This window comes from Myotis nattereri, assembly GCF_964212035.1.
Source record: "Myotis nattereri genome assembly, chromosome: 3".
In the NCBI taxonomy this organism is placed as follows: domain Eukaryota; kingdom Metazoa; phylum Chordata; class Mammalia; order Chiroptera; family Vespertilionidae; genus Myotis; species Myotis nattereri.
Window position 1 is genome coordinate 80,602,901 of NC_138077.1, and position 13,074 is coordinate 80,615,974.

General features: G+C 39.1%; 1 protein-coding gene across 1 annotated transcript in view; it reads right to left on the reverse strand.

The window, feature by feature from the left end:
* The window catches only part of ABI3BP (ABI family member 3 binding protein), a gene marked incomplete at its 5' end in the record, with an annotated part of 259,565 nt that overhangs the window by 142,300 nt on the left and 104,191 nt on the right, over window positions 1-13,074 (reverse strand). Inside the window, 2 exons of the mRNA XM_081086424.1 lie at window positions 5,320-5,375; window positions 5,934-6,115. Of these exons, the coding sequence (XP_080942550.1) occupies window positions 5,320-5,375; window positions 5,934-6,115 (238 nt within the window). The remainder of the gene's footprint in view (window positions 1-5,319; window positions 5,376-5,933; window positions 6,116-13,074) is intronic.

Consider the following 13,074-nt stretch of genomic DNA (forward strand, 5'->3'; position numbering starts at 1 on the left):
TCTTGGTTGCGGGCACATCCCCAGTAGGAGGTGTGCAGGAGGCAGCTAATCAATATTTCTCTCCCATTTTTTCTAACTCTCTATCCCTCTCCCTTCCTCTCTGTAAAAAATCAATAAAATATATATTTTTAAAAAATAAATAAAAATAAATGCTACCTAAAAAATTGTTTGTTCAGTGAACTAGTTAGATAACTAAGTTTTTTTTTAAATGATAGAGATAAGATATTAAAGTTAGGTGTTTTCACCATTGTTTAAAATTTTTAAATATAATAAAACCTAACAGTAAACATTTAATAGTAAACATTTAACCTTCATAAAAACAGTGTTCTAGATTCTCAACATGGACAAAACAGCATGATTATCATAAAAACATGTTTTTTTGTTTAACTACATGAATCTCAAGTAATACAATTTGAAAGAATAATACTTTTGTTTATGCATATACCTTTTCTCTGATTTTTCTAGAGGTTTAAGCAGGGGTAACATTGAAAGTATTTTACAACTGGTAGAACAAAGTCACTGACCAAACCGGAGAGAGTTCTGCTCTATGTCCCTGGCACAAGTGTACTGAGCATGCCAGCAGAACACATGCTTACAGACATGGATTACAATCCTATATAATAAAGAAGTAATATGCAAATTAACCCTCACACCCTCACAAGATGGCTGCCTCCGACCAGGCCGGCAGGGGGGTTAGCGAGGGACAACTAAACGACTGAACAGCAGGCTGTGTGGGGTGACCAGGCCGGTGGGGGGGCCGTGAGGGGTGACCAAGCTGGCAGGGGGCACTTAGGGGTGACCAGGCCAGTGGGGGGGTGCAGTTGGGGGCAACCAGGCTGGCAGGGGGCAGTTGGGGGTGACCAGGCCAGCAGGGCAGGGGAAGTTAGGGACATCCAGGCCAGCAGAGAGGGGCAGTTGGGGGCGACCAGGCCAGTAGGGCGGGGGCAGTTAGGAGTGACCAGGCTGGCAGGGAGGGGGCAGTTGGGGGTGACCTGGCCAGCAGCGGGGGGCAGTTAGGGGCAATCAGGCTGGCATGCAGAGGCAGTGAGGGGTGATCAGGCCAGCAGGGGGGGCAGTTAGGGGTGATTAGGCAGGCAGACAGGTGAGTGATTAGGAGCTAGCAGTCCAGGATTGTGAGAGGGATGTTCGACTGCCAGTTTAGGCCCGATCCCCTGCAGTAGGACATCCCCCGAGGGGTCCTAGATTGGAGAGGGTGCAGGCTCAGCCCCCATGCACAAATATCATGCACGGGGCCCCTAGTATATAATAACCATATGCTTAAGATGGGGGCTGAGTTCAACATTAAAATATTTTGTACTTTCTCTAACCGGTTTGGCTCAGTGGATAGAGCATCGGCCTGTGGACTGTAGGGTCCCAGGTTCGATTCTGGTCAAGGGCATGTACCTTGGTTGCAGGCATGTCTCCAGTGAGGGGTGTGCAGGAGGCAGCTGATCAATGTTTCTCTTTCATTGATGTTTCTAACTCTCTATCCCCCTCCCTTCCTCTCTATAAAAAATCAATAAAATATATTTAAAAAAATATTTTTTACTTAACTCTTTTATTGTAAGTGATTAAAACTGTATTAAATCATTTCCCCATGCCACACACATTAATACCAGGATCATTCACTACTTTGGAGAAGCAATAGAACACTGTAATATGTATGCATTGGAGCTGAAAATATCTATCAACAGTCAATTTTTTTAACCAAAATAGTATTTATCTTTTAAAACTGGATAGTTTTATTTTATTTTATTATTTTTCCCATTTCAAATACCTCTTTTTAGAAAGTGTTAAGAAGTTTTTGCTGGATATAAGTTTTAGGTGTAAGCATGCATATATGAATAAAAATAATTTTTAGTGTATATTTTGCTTAAAACTCTAAAAGTAAAACATCTGGAATCAAGTCAGTATCTCTTGAAATATTGCCTTCTAAGATCAGCCTCAGGGAAGAGATGGGTTAGTATTTGGAATGACATGGACTTTATTTGGATTAAAATATTCCTCTAAAGTATCAAATCAATTTTTAGAATCAATTCTAAGTGGCCATAAAAGATAATTATGGCTCTCCCAAGTGCTTTCTCTCCAACTTTCCTGTGTTCCTGAGCTACCCAAGAGCACAGACGGCAACTTGCGAAACATTTTTTTCTGCTCTCCAGAACGTAACAAAGAAGAAAACATCACAGAGAAGCCTTAAAATATCTTTTCAATTAATTTAGGTTTCCATGTGGAAATAACCAAGCATTTCAAACCCCATCTCATTAAGCTGCCTGGGGGTAACTCCACCTCACAGCTTGAAGTGATAAGGTATCTGGGCCCTGTGTCATAGATGCAGGAAGTTTCTTCCTAGCCCTTCTTGCCATGGCTATTGTGATGTGACAAAGAAATTAAGTTCCTTGGGAGTTAAAACCTCAATCATCTTTCCCAATCTTGCTGAGTAACGCAACCTAAATGGAATATTCTGCCAAAAGAAATACGAATTACTGGGATGTGATGAGATGATATCATTGAGTCACATGCAAGACAAAGCATGACAGCCAAGTGGCCAGGAGATAAGAAATGCTCCCTAGGAAACCATCACAACAAGACTGAGAATTGTTCTAGGAGCGAATCCCTGGGATTGGATCTAAGAGAGACAAAGCCAAAGGGACTTTATGGATGCCCGGTACTAGGCCAACTGGCCAATTATTTGGGAAAAATATATAACCTAATCAATAGAGAACCTTACCATACAAAACAGAGAGAAATCAAACACATAGCTTAGAATTTAATTATTACAAAATCAAACCATTTATATAACTAAAAAGGGGGAGAAAATACTTATCGCTCTCTGGATAGGGAAGGGCTTTCTAAAATATAATGCAATGAAAGATGTGACAATGGAAGAGATAAATAATTTGATTAAGCAAATTTCAAGACTTGACTATTTTAAAAATTCTCATAAAGTTGATAACACATGTGAGAATAATTTTTTCTAGTAGGTCAATGTTCTTTAACCTATGTCTTTAAACTATTCAACAAAAATACCATGAGATGCCCAATAAACAAGAGCCAAGTAAAGATCATTAAGTGAAAAATGCAAATGGCTAATTAACAAGTGAAGAAAGTACTGCTTTATCAGCAATCAAGAGATAGAAATAAAGAAAACATTTTACACTATTACATTAGCTAGAAATTTAGTGATGGAGATACAGAATGTTAATAATCAGGGTACTACAGCAATGTTTAACTCTTATACATTGCTGGCAAGATGTAAAATTGGTATATCCTTTCTGGAAAGAAATTTGACCAGACATATTAAGAAGTTAAAAACTGTTAAATACTTAAACTGTTAACTCCCATTCTAAGAATCTATTGAAAGGAAATAATCAGAAATGTGCATAAAGACTTATGATCATAAATGTTCACTGAAACATCACTTACAATTAAAATACCATTAGAAATAACTTAAATGCCTACAAAGTGGAAACTGATTGGGTAGGTGAAAGCATATTTAGATCATGTAATACATCGCAATTAAAATTATGTATATGAAGAGAATTTAATGACATGAATATGCTATGTCATATGGCAGCTAAGTAAAAAGAGTGAGGTATAAAATTATATAACATTCTTTTAATTTTATAATAAAAATATGCTTAGAAAGAAAAAAATATTCTGAAGTTTTAACAGTAGACTACAAATACTTTTATTACTAGTCATTTGGCAGTGTAATAGAAAATTTTGTTAATATTTCCTTTTGAATTTTATATATTCTAAATCTTTAAATATTAATTAAATAATTAAGAAAAAAATTAAAACTTAAGAAAGAAGGAAGGAAAAAAAGAAAGAGAAGATCAAAAGAAAGAACAAGAAAGAGAGAAGGAAAACAAGGAAGGGAGGAAGGGAAGAAGGGATGAGGGAGGGTAGAAGGGAAAGTAGAAGTCGGGGAGGGAAAGAGGAAAAAGATAGCAAAGAAAAATAAAACAAGATTTATGGCTTGGGAATGTACCTGCAATCTCCTTTTTTTTATATTATTATTTGAAATACATCAAAATACTTTTCTGGGCAATCAGAATAATCTGATAATCCCCACTATACACACTTTTCTGCCAATTCAAACCACAGAAACAGTCACCTCAGCAAGATTATTTCTCAGTTCTTTTTTATCAAAACCCATTTGTCACTGAAAACAATTCCGTATTTTATTTTCTTTCAATGGGGTATGTACTACCTTTTTCCCCATGGGACTATCTAATCAATGGAGTATTCTGTGGACTACTTAATTAGACACAAAAAGATATCCATCCATATACTCACATGCACACACTCAGCCATGAATAGTCTTTTGCATGTTCACCTGAATATGGGATAGTTCCTGGCTGAATACTTCAGTACCTAATAACCAAAGTTAGGACCAAATTTCCCTCTTCTCACCAAAGCGCTTCCTCTACCTGCTCAGTGACATAACATCCTTCACTTTGTAACTGGGCATGTGATTTGAAACGCAAACATTTGTGTGATGGTTATAACAATGGCTTGCATTTACAACAGGTAGTACACAACTGTGAGAATGGTTCCTGAGAACGTATTTTGAAAGGTGAAGGGAAAATGGAGAATAAGGGACTGAGTTTCTGAAGTGAGAGAGAAAAGGGTGTCTAGATGGTGGGAATTGGTGGTACATAAAATAACAAACATTTCCTGCACTAAATAGAGGCTGGGCACATTAAAAACAACAACAACAACAACAACAAAGCAGGCAATGGGGGGATGAGGACACATATGTAATACCTTAATCAATAAAGAAAAAAAATTAAAAATAAATAAATAAATAAATAAATAAATAATACAAAATACTTTCAAAACTATAAAAAAACAAAATAAAACAAAACAAAACAATTGCTTTATCATTTTGAAGAGTTAACTCTTATGCGTAGGAAGTGATAGAAGATAGATGAAGATTTAAACAGTAGCAATGTAAGTAGAGCATGTACCAATTTGCTCTTGGAATATGTTATAGTAAAAACAATCCACAATACAGAAGATAATAGACATAATCTCAAAATACCTAAAATACTGAAGTACTAGAGTAACTATATTAAATATCAGAGTTTTAGATAATTAAATAATTTGGTATGATTTTGTCTTATACATCCAACTTTGTTTTCTAAAAAAGAAATGAATGCCTAAAATGTTAAGTACTTTTACCTAACACCCATACATAGCTAACCAGTTGATTCATTTCAGTACCCAATAATAGGACTATTTTCTTATTTCAATAAAAATACAATGGAAACATAAATTTTTAAAAATTATTCTTGAAAATAACCTGGTACATACCACTGTGTTTGCTTGGTCATAGGTACTTTGAATTTTCCCGTTTACTTTGTTTATACCTGACAAAAACAAGGAAAAAATGACATTATTTTCATTTCTTCTGGTTTCTATATCAATTCTTACTAATCACTATGAAAACAACTATAACTTATGCTCTCTCCAACTCGAGCATTTTATTTTATTTACTATAATTTAAAACACTGATTTCCAATGAAGTTTTTGAATGAAAGGATAACAGGAAGAAAGTCCAGGGCCCCGTAAAGTCTTCTTACATTCACTTCTGGTAGCTTTCCATCTGAATATGTGCACATATTATTAGTTTTGGCTAAATTTGTGTTCATAGGTCAGGGATTGATTTAAAATACTATAACGATCAATGAACTGTTATCAATGGCAGCATCAAATATTAGTACCATTTAAAAAACACAGACTCATTATAAAAAATAGATTCTGAAATATCAATACCCAATAAGTTCTGTTTATTTTTGTGTTTTCTCAAATACTAGAAGATGGGAATTAACTGGTCTCATATTATACAGTTAATACATAATTAGAAATTTGAACATTAGGGGGAAAAGAAAAATATTACAGAAAGCTAAGATAGTTCAGGTACTTACTTCCAATAATAGTCTTGTGATTGAAAATCTTACTCCATATTCCACCTTCTACATTGTCTTTCACTCCGAATTCATAAACTGTGTTGGGCTTTAGATTTTCTACAATTGTTTCAGTGGCTGGACAGAGTTGAAAAATCCATTTCTTTTCCTTATCCTTTTCTCTATAGCGAATTGTATAAAATCTGTTGAAAACCCAAAATATGATGCTTTGAAATCACAGGGAGATTCAGAATGTTTTGTTTCTTAATACATCACAGCCTGTTATCTACTCCAAAGGCTATATTTAATATTAGCTTCTGTTTCAATTTTTGAAAAATTTGTAGAAAACATTAAAAAATGCCTTAATGTAATCTTAAGTTTTTAATTTCTAATTGACAGTTAGGAGACTGTGCAGCAGCACATTTATGGTCTGACAGAATTCAGATTTCTCAGTTCTGTTATTGCTATTTTGAAAAATTAACACTGGATGTTCACTTTATTCCAGTGATGCATAGAGTAGAACATGGTGTAATTTTCTGAATGCTTAATGCAGTGTTTCATAACTGTAGGGATTCAAGCCTTTCACCCCATGAAAATTGCATTAGAGGTAATTTTATTCAATTTTGTTAAAGAGAAACCTGAAACTACAAAATGCAACCAGGGCTACATTTCAAGGGTGAAAATTTCTTACGATTATAAACAAAGAATTAAGACCAACTGCCGAAACCGGTTTGGCTCAGCGGATAGAGCGTCGGCCTGCGGACTGAAAGGTCCCAGGTTCGATTCCGGTCAAGGGCATGTACCTGGGTGGCGGGCACATCCCCGGTGGGGGATGTGCAGGAGGCGGCTGGTCGATGTTTCTCTCTCATCGATGTTTCTGACTCTCTGTCTCTCTCCCTTCCTCTCTGTGAAAAATCAATAAAATATATTTAAAAAAAAAAAAAAAAAAAAAAGACCAACAGCCAAGCTAAGGGTACAATGAGAAAAATCAAACAATGTAAATTCAAGATCACTGTTACATATTAGCTTATGGCTTCATATTATAGTCATTATATATAGTAAAGTAATAATAATCCCCACCACTATTTTTTGCACCTTTATCATATGCTAGATTTTACATATCTCATTTACTTGTCACAAAAATATCTCAAGTAGTAGAAATTATTAATCCCATTTTGCAAATGTGAAAATGGAGTTTTGGAAAGTCACTTAACTTGCCTATTGTCACCCAGGTAGTGACTTTTCCTAGTGGCAAAGGCAGCACCAGAATATACAGAAAGACTCCTCTGGCTCTGCTCTCTATAGCCTCACTGAGTAGGGCAGCAGATCAGGAGAGAGGATGTCCTCTGCTTCAGTCAGCTTCCTACCCTTGTCACATTGGTTTACTTAATAATTATGTAATATAGGCAAGTTCTAAATTCTAAAAGAGATAGTACACAAAACTACTTATTTAAAGAAGTTTCCTTATTTTTAAAGCAAAATATAAGACTGTGATAATAAACAGTGCTGCACAACCTAGCACACCACAGATACTCTATAAGTATTTCTGGAATGACTAGAATGGATACTTAGGTGTTCATAAGGTCATTTTAAAGTCATCCTATCTAATAAAAGAGGAACATGGTAATTAGCATACATCCGCTACCCTTCCCATTGGCTAATCAGGGTGATATGCAAATTAACTGCCAGCCAAGATGGCGGCCGGCAGCCAGGCAGCTTGAAACTAACATGAGGCTTGCTTGCTTCAGTGACGGAGGAAACCAACGTTCCCCGCCTGCCTTGCCGGCCTCTGAGCTTGCAGTTTGAAACATAGTTACAAATATAGAAGCTAAACAAAACCCCAGAAACCTGCTTTCATCCAGCCGGGATCTCAGAGCTGGAGTTGATACAGTGTTTCGATTATAGAACACAAACAGACCAGATACCTGCTTTCAGCAGCAGAGGCCTCAGAGCTGGAGTCAGAGCTAAAGCTGACCCAGAATAAAAAAAAAAGGAAAAAAGAAGCAGTTGGGAGCTTCAGTCACCCGCCAGCCTGAAAACAGCCCTCAGCCCCTCACCCAGACTAGCCAGGCACCCCAGTGGGGACCCCCCACCCTGAAGGATGTGTGACCAGCTGCAAACAACTATCATCCCCTCACCCAGGCTGGCCAGGCACCCCAGTGGGGACCCCCACCCTGATCCAGGACACCCTTCAGGGCAAACCAGCCGGCCCCCATGCATGCACCAGGCCTCTATCCTATATAGTAAAAGGGTAATATGCCTCCCAGCACCAGGATCAGCGGAGCCGTGAGGCCACCTGGCACCGGGATCAGTGTGACAGGGGGCAGCGCCCAAACTCCCTGATTGCCCTGCGGCTCTGTGTGTGACAGGGGGTGGGGCTACAACCTCCCTATCCGCCCTGCTCTGTTCATGACAGGGGAAGGCACCCCAACCCCCTGATCAGCCCTGCTCTGTGTGTGACAGGGTGTGGCGCCCCCCCCCCCACACACACACACGGGCCCTGCTCTGTGTGTGACGGGGTAGAGCCATAACCACCCCATCGGCCCTGCCCTGAGTGTGAGAGGGGCGGCACCCCAACCCCCTGATCGGCCCTGCTCTATGGGTGATAGAGGGCGGTGCCCCAACCCCCTGATCGGCCCTGCTCTGTGCATGACGGGGGAGCTCCCCAACCCCCTGATTGACCCTGCTCTGTGCGTGACAGGGCATGGAGCCCCAACCCCCCTAATGGGCCCTGCTCTATGCATGACAGGGGGTGGCATCGCAACCTCCCCATCGACCCTGCCTTGAGTGTGACAGAGGGCGGTGCCCCAACCCCCCAATCGGCCCTACCCTGAGCATGACTGAGGGTGGCATCACAACCTCCCAATCCGCCCTGCTCTGTGCATGACAGGGGGCTGCGCCCCAACACTCCAATTGGCCCTGCTCTGAGCCCGACCAGGGGCTGCACCTAGGGATTGGGCCTGCCCTCTGCCACCCGGGAGCAGGCCTAAGCCAGCAGGGCGTTATCTCCCGAGGGGTCCCAGACTGTGAGAGGGCACAGGCCGGGCTGAGGGACTCCCCTTCCCCCCCGAGTGCACAAATTTTTTTGCACTGAGCCTCTAGTATATAATAAAAGTCTAATATGCTAAGTGTCCAGTTGTCCAGTCGTCCATTCAACCAATTAAAGCTTAATATGCTAATGATATGCTAAGGCCACTGTGGGTTCCCTTGGCTTGGCCTGCACCCTCTCACAATCCGGGACCCCTCGGGGGATGTCAGAGAGTTGGTTTCCTCCCGATCCCACAGGCCAGGCCTAGGGACCCCACTGGGGCACAAATTTGTGCACCGGGCCTCTAGTTAGAATACAATTGCTCTGAATGGCCAATGATTCAATCACCAAGATATATTGGTTTATTCCTTTTTCTTTTTATTGAATTTATTGGGGTGACCTTGCTTAAACAATTAGGTCTATAATTATATTTTTCAATGGTCACTGCAGAAGGTTTTACTTACCAAAATACATGAGTCCCATAAAATCAGTGCGAACTGAAGGAAAATACAATAAATGTCTACATTGTACATGTGCAGAAGGCTTAAGACTTTTATTTATTTTGGTTTATCCATACAATAAACTCTGAAATGAGCAGAGCAAGAATTACTATAGAAGGAAAGGAGAGGCTGAGAAGTGTCTAATGTCTGATAACCAGTGAGAGAGCCAGGCAAAAGGTTAATACCTCTTGTATTGCATTGGACTATCTTTGTACTGTGATGCTTGGCAAAAGGAGATGGTAAAAGACAGGTAAAATGATGCAGAAGAGAAGAGTAAAAGAAATCACAATTCCTTTTAGCATTATTTAAGGCTTTTTATCATTTGTTTTATTGTGTATTTACATCACAGACTTCCCATTATTGCTGGAGGACACCCAGGATTAAATGTTGATTGCATCTTTTCTGTGGATGATTAACACGTTAAGCATCATGTCAATCACCGGTGACTGACACTATACTTTCGGGAAAGGAAGACAAACCAGGCTTGGCACTTGACGTGTTAAATTTAGGCACCAGTGCATGGAGGGGCAACAAGTCTATTAAACAGGTCGCAGCCCGTGAATGTCATCAGAGAAGACCTCTGGAAAGCCTTCCTCTGGCAATTTTGATTTTAAGAACACATCTCATACCCCAACTAAGTGTAAAACTGTTGAAGGCAGTGTTTGGTTCAGTGGGCATTATTCTGTGCTTTGATGTCCTCGATAGTCTGATAGTCTCAATATTGACAAGAATTATTATTATAGCTTAAAGAAATCCATAGCCCCTCAAAATGTAGTGGAGAAGGCAGGTAGTGGCTTGGATATTTATCAGCCGCAAATTAGTAGCGTGACCTCGGGAGAGTCTCTTTGTCCAATTATGCATAGATTTTTTTCCATTGAAAAAGAAGGGAATTGGACTAGACTAGATGATCTTTAAGATTGTTTCTGTTACTAAAAATTTATTCTAGTTACATATTAGACATTCTAGTCCAGTGGTTCTCAACCCTTTGGCCCTTTAAATACAGTTCCTCATGTTGTGACCCAACCATAAAATTATTTTCGTTGCTACTTCATAACTGTAATGTTGCTACTGTTATGAATCGTAATGTAAATATCTGATATGCAGGATGGTCTTAGGTGACCCCTATGAAAGGGTCGTTCGACCGCCAAAGGGGTCACGACCCACAGGTTGAGAACCGCTGTTCTAGTCTAATAAAATACAAAGGCAGAACATAGGGTAAAACTCCAAAAACTCCAAAAACAAAATTTGTGATGTAGCTGACAGTGAATTATACTAAGTGGAGAAATGGAAGAATGTCAAAATAAAGTTAGTCTTTCACAAACTCCCTGGCTTGGTGCACATGGCAGGCCATCTATAGGCTTTCCATACCTTTTCAGCAATATTTTCTTTTTTAAAAATTTTTATCTTTGTTGTTGAAACTATTACAGATGTCCCTCTTTTTATTTTTTCCCAGTGACCCACTCTACCTCGCACCCACCTCTCCCAAGCCCTCACCACACTATTGTCTGTGTCCATGGGCTATGCATGTATGCATATAAATTCCCCGGTTAATCCCTCCCAGCAATGTTTTTATTTCTATGTGATTAACTACTACTAGATTTCCTAAAACATCTATTCCACACATTTTTTTGCTCTCTTCACATCAAAGTACACTTCCTGTAACCCCCTTTATCATTGTTCTTGTGTCCTGCCACACCAAGCCTGTGACTACTGATATAAATTCTGTCCTCACTCCCTTCCTCGGAAAGTATCTCTCTCCCCCTTCACTCTCTCCCTGTCCCTCTCTGGTTCCAGGGTTCTCCCTTCTTCTGAAAATTAAGCAACTTGGTAATTTTATTCCATGTCCTAATTCAATCTGCTCCCCAACCATTCTTTTGATCTTTCAAGGACCTTTCTTTGAGTAAATGATGTTTAAATATTTCTATTCTATCAAAACAAAGTAAAACTGATGCTTACTTCTTACTCCTGCTACTGTCTTTTCACACAGATTTCTTGAAAGTAATATACTTTCTCTCACCTTCTTAACATTCATAATGCCTAAACCTCTTTGGTTTTTGTTTTGTTTGGCTTAAACATGTTTATTTTTATTGAATTTATTGGGGTGACATTGGTTAATAAAATTATATATGTTTCAGGTGTATAATTTGGTAATGCATCTGTATATTGTATCATGTTCACCACCCCATAATCCTCTTTACAATGTGGTGACTGACTTGTTAGTATAGTAAAACCTTAGGATCAAATCCAATGACTTACTCCTCCATGAATTTCATAACTACTTTAAAATCTACCCATCTTCTTTTTCAAATCTTTCAGGCTTCTTCTCCCCTCATGTCCAATCAGTTCTCAAGGCCAGTTACTTTTCCTGCATGATTCCTCTTGCACCTGTCCCTTCTCTATTCCTAAGGAGTTTAAGGACCCGGGTTAGGTCCTCATTATCTTTGAACTTTTGCAATAATTTTCAAACTGGTCAACCATTTCCAAAAATCTCTTTTCCTTATTACCTCCTACTGGCTGGCGTAAGCTCAACAAAATAAGTTCCTAGTAATTTTAGTGCTATCTAAAATGAAATAGCTTGTCTGAAGTGATAATTATAACAGTGTGTTGTGAATAATTATAACATAAGGCAATAATATAAAAAACATCAAGACTAGCAGAACATGGTAAGCACCATTTATTGAGTGCTCACTGCATGCCAGACACTATGGCAACATAGCCACATTTTATGGTGTCATTTCATTAAATCTGACAACCCTATGAGATATTACTATTATTACTCCAATTTTAAAGATGAGAAAACCAAAACTTAAAGCATTCAAGTAACTTGCCAAAGGCCACACAGTATATAATAGAGCAGAATTTGTACCCCTCGCTGTTACCATCCCTGGAGACATTGCAAACTTTGGATGGGAGATATTGCAGAGGAGGTCCAAGGGCTGAATGGACTGGATAGATGATTTTTAAGACTTAATCTTGACATTCCATTTTCTTATTAGTTCATACATTTGTTGAGACCTATTCTGTAAAACATGATGCTAGGTTCTTTGTGCGATGGAAGATGAGTGGTCCACTATGCATAACTTCAAAAATGAGCTGATAGTGTAGTGCTTAAACTAATGAAAATATTCCATAGGTAACTAAATATATCTTAGAGTTTTGGAAATGGGTCAAGGTCCAAGCTTTAGCATTGGAAATCATTAATATCTTTGCCATTCCTGCTGTTCTCTGAGGAACAGCCACATCAGCAATTCCTGGGAGCTTTTAGAAATGTCGAACCAGGCTCTTCCTCAGGCCTGTGGACCAGAATCCGCACTTTCATAAGGTCTCCCAGATGATTTACATGCACATCAATTGAGCACTGTTCTACATCTAGTTAGCAATTAATTGATCACTGATGACCACAAAGTTTCAGTGAATGGTAGAGAGGGATGGAAGCCACTGAAATGGAATAAAGACTGTATTGGTGATACAGAAATCAGGAATAGTGAGCAGATCACTCTAAGAAGTTTAGGAATTTAGAGAAGAGATTAAAATGTAGAATGCAGCTGTGAAAAAGAAGGATCTCTTCCCCTTTGAGACAGCATGGAGGGACCTGGAGAGTATTATGGTAAGTGAAACAAGCCAGTCAGAGAAA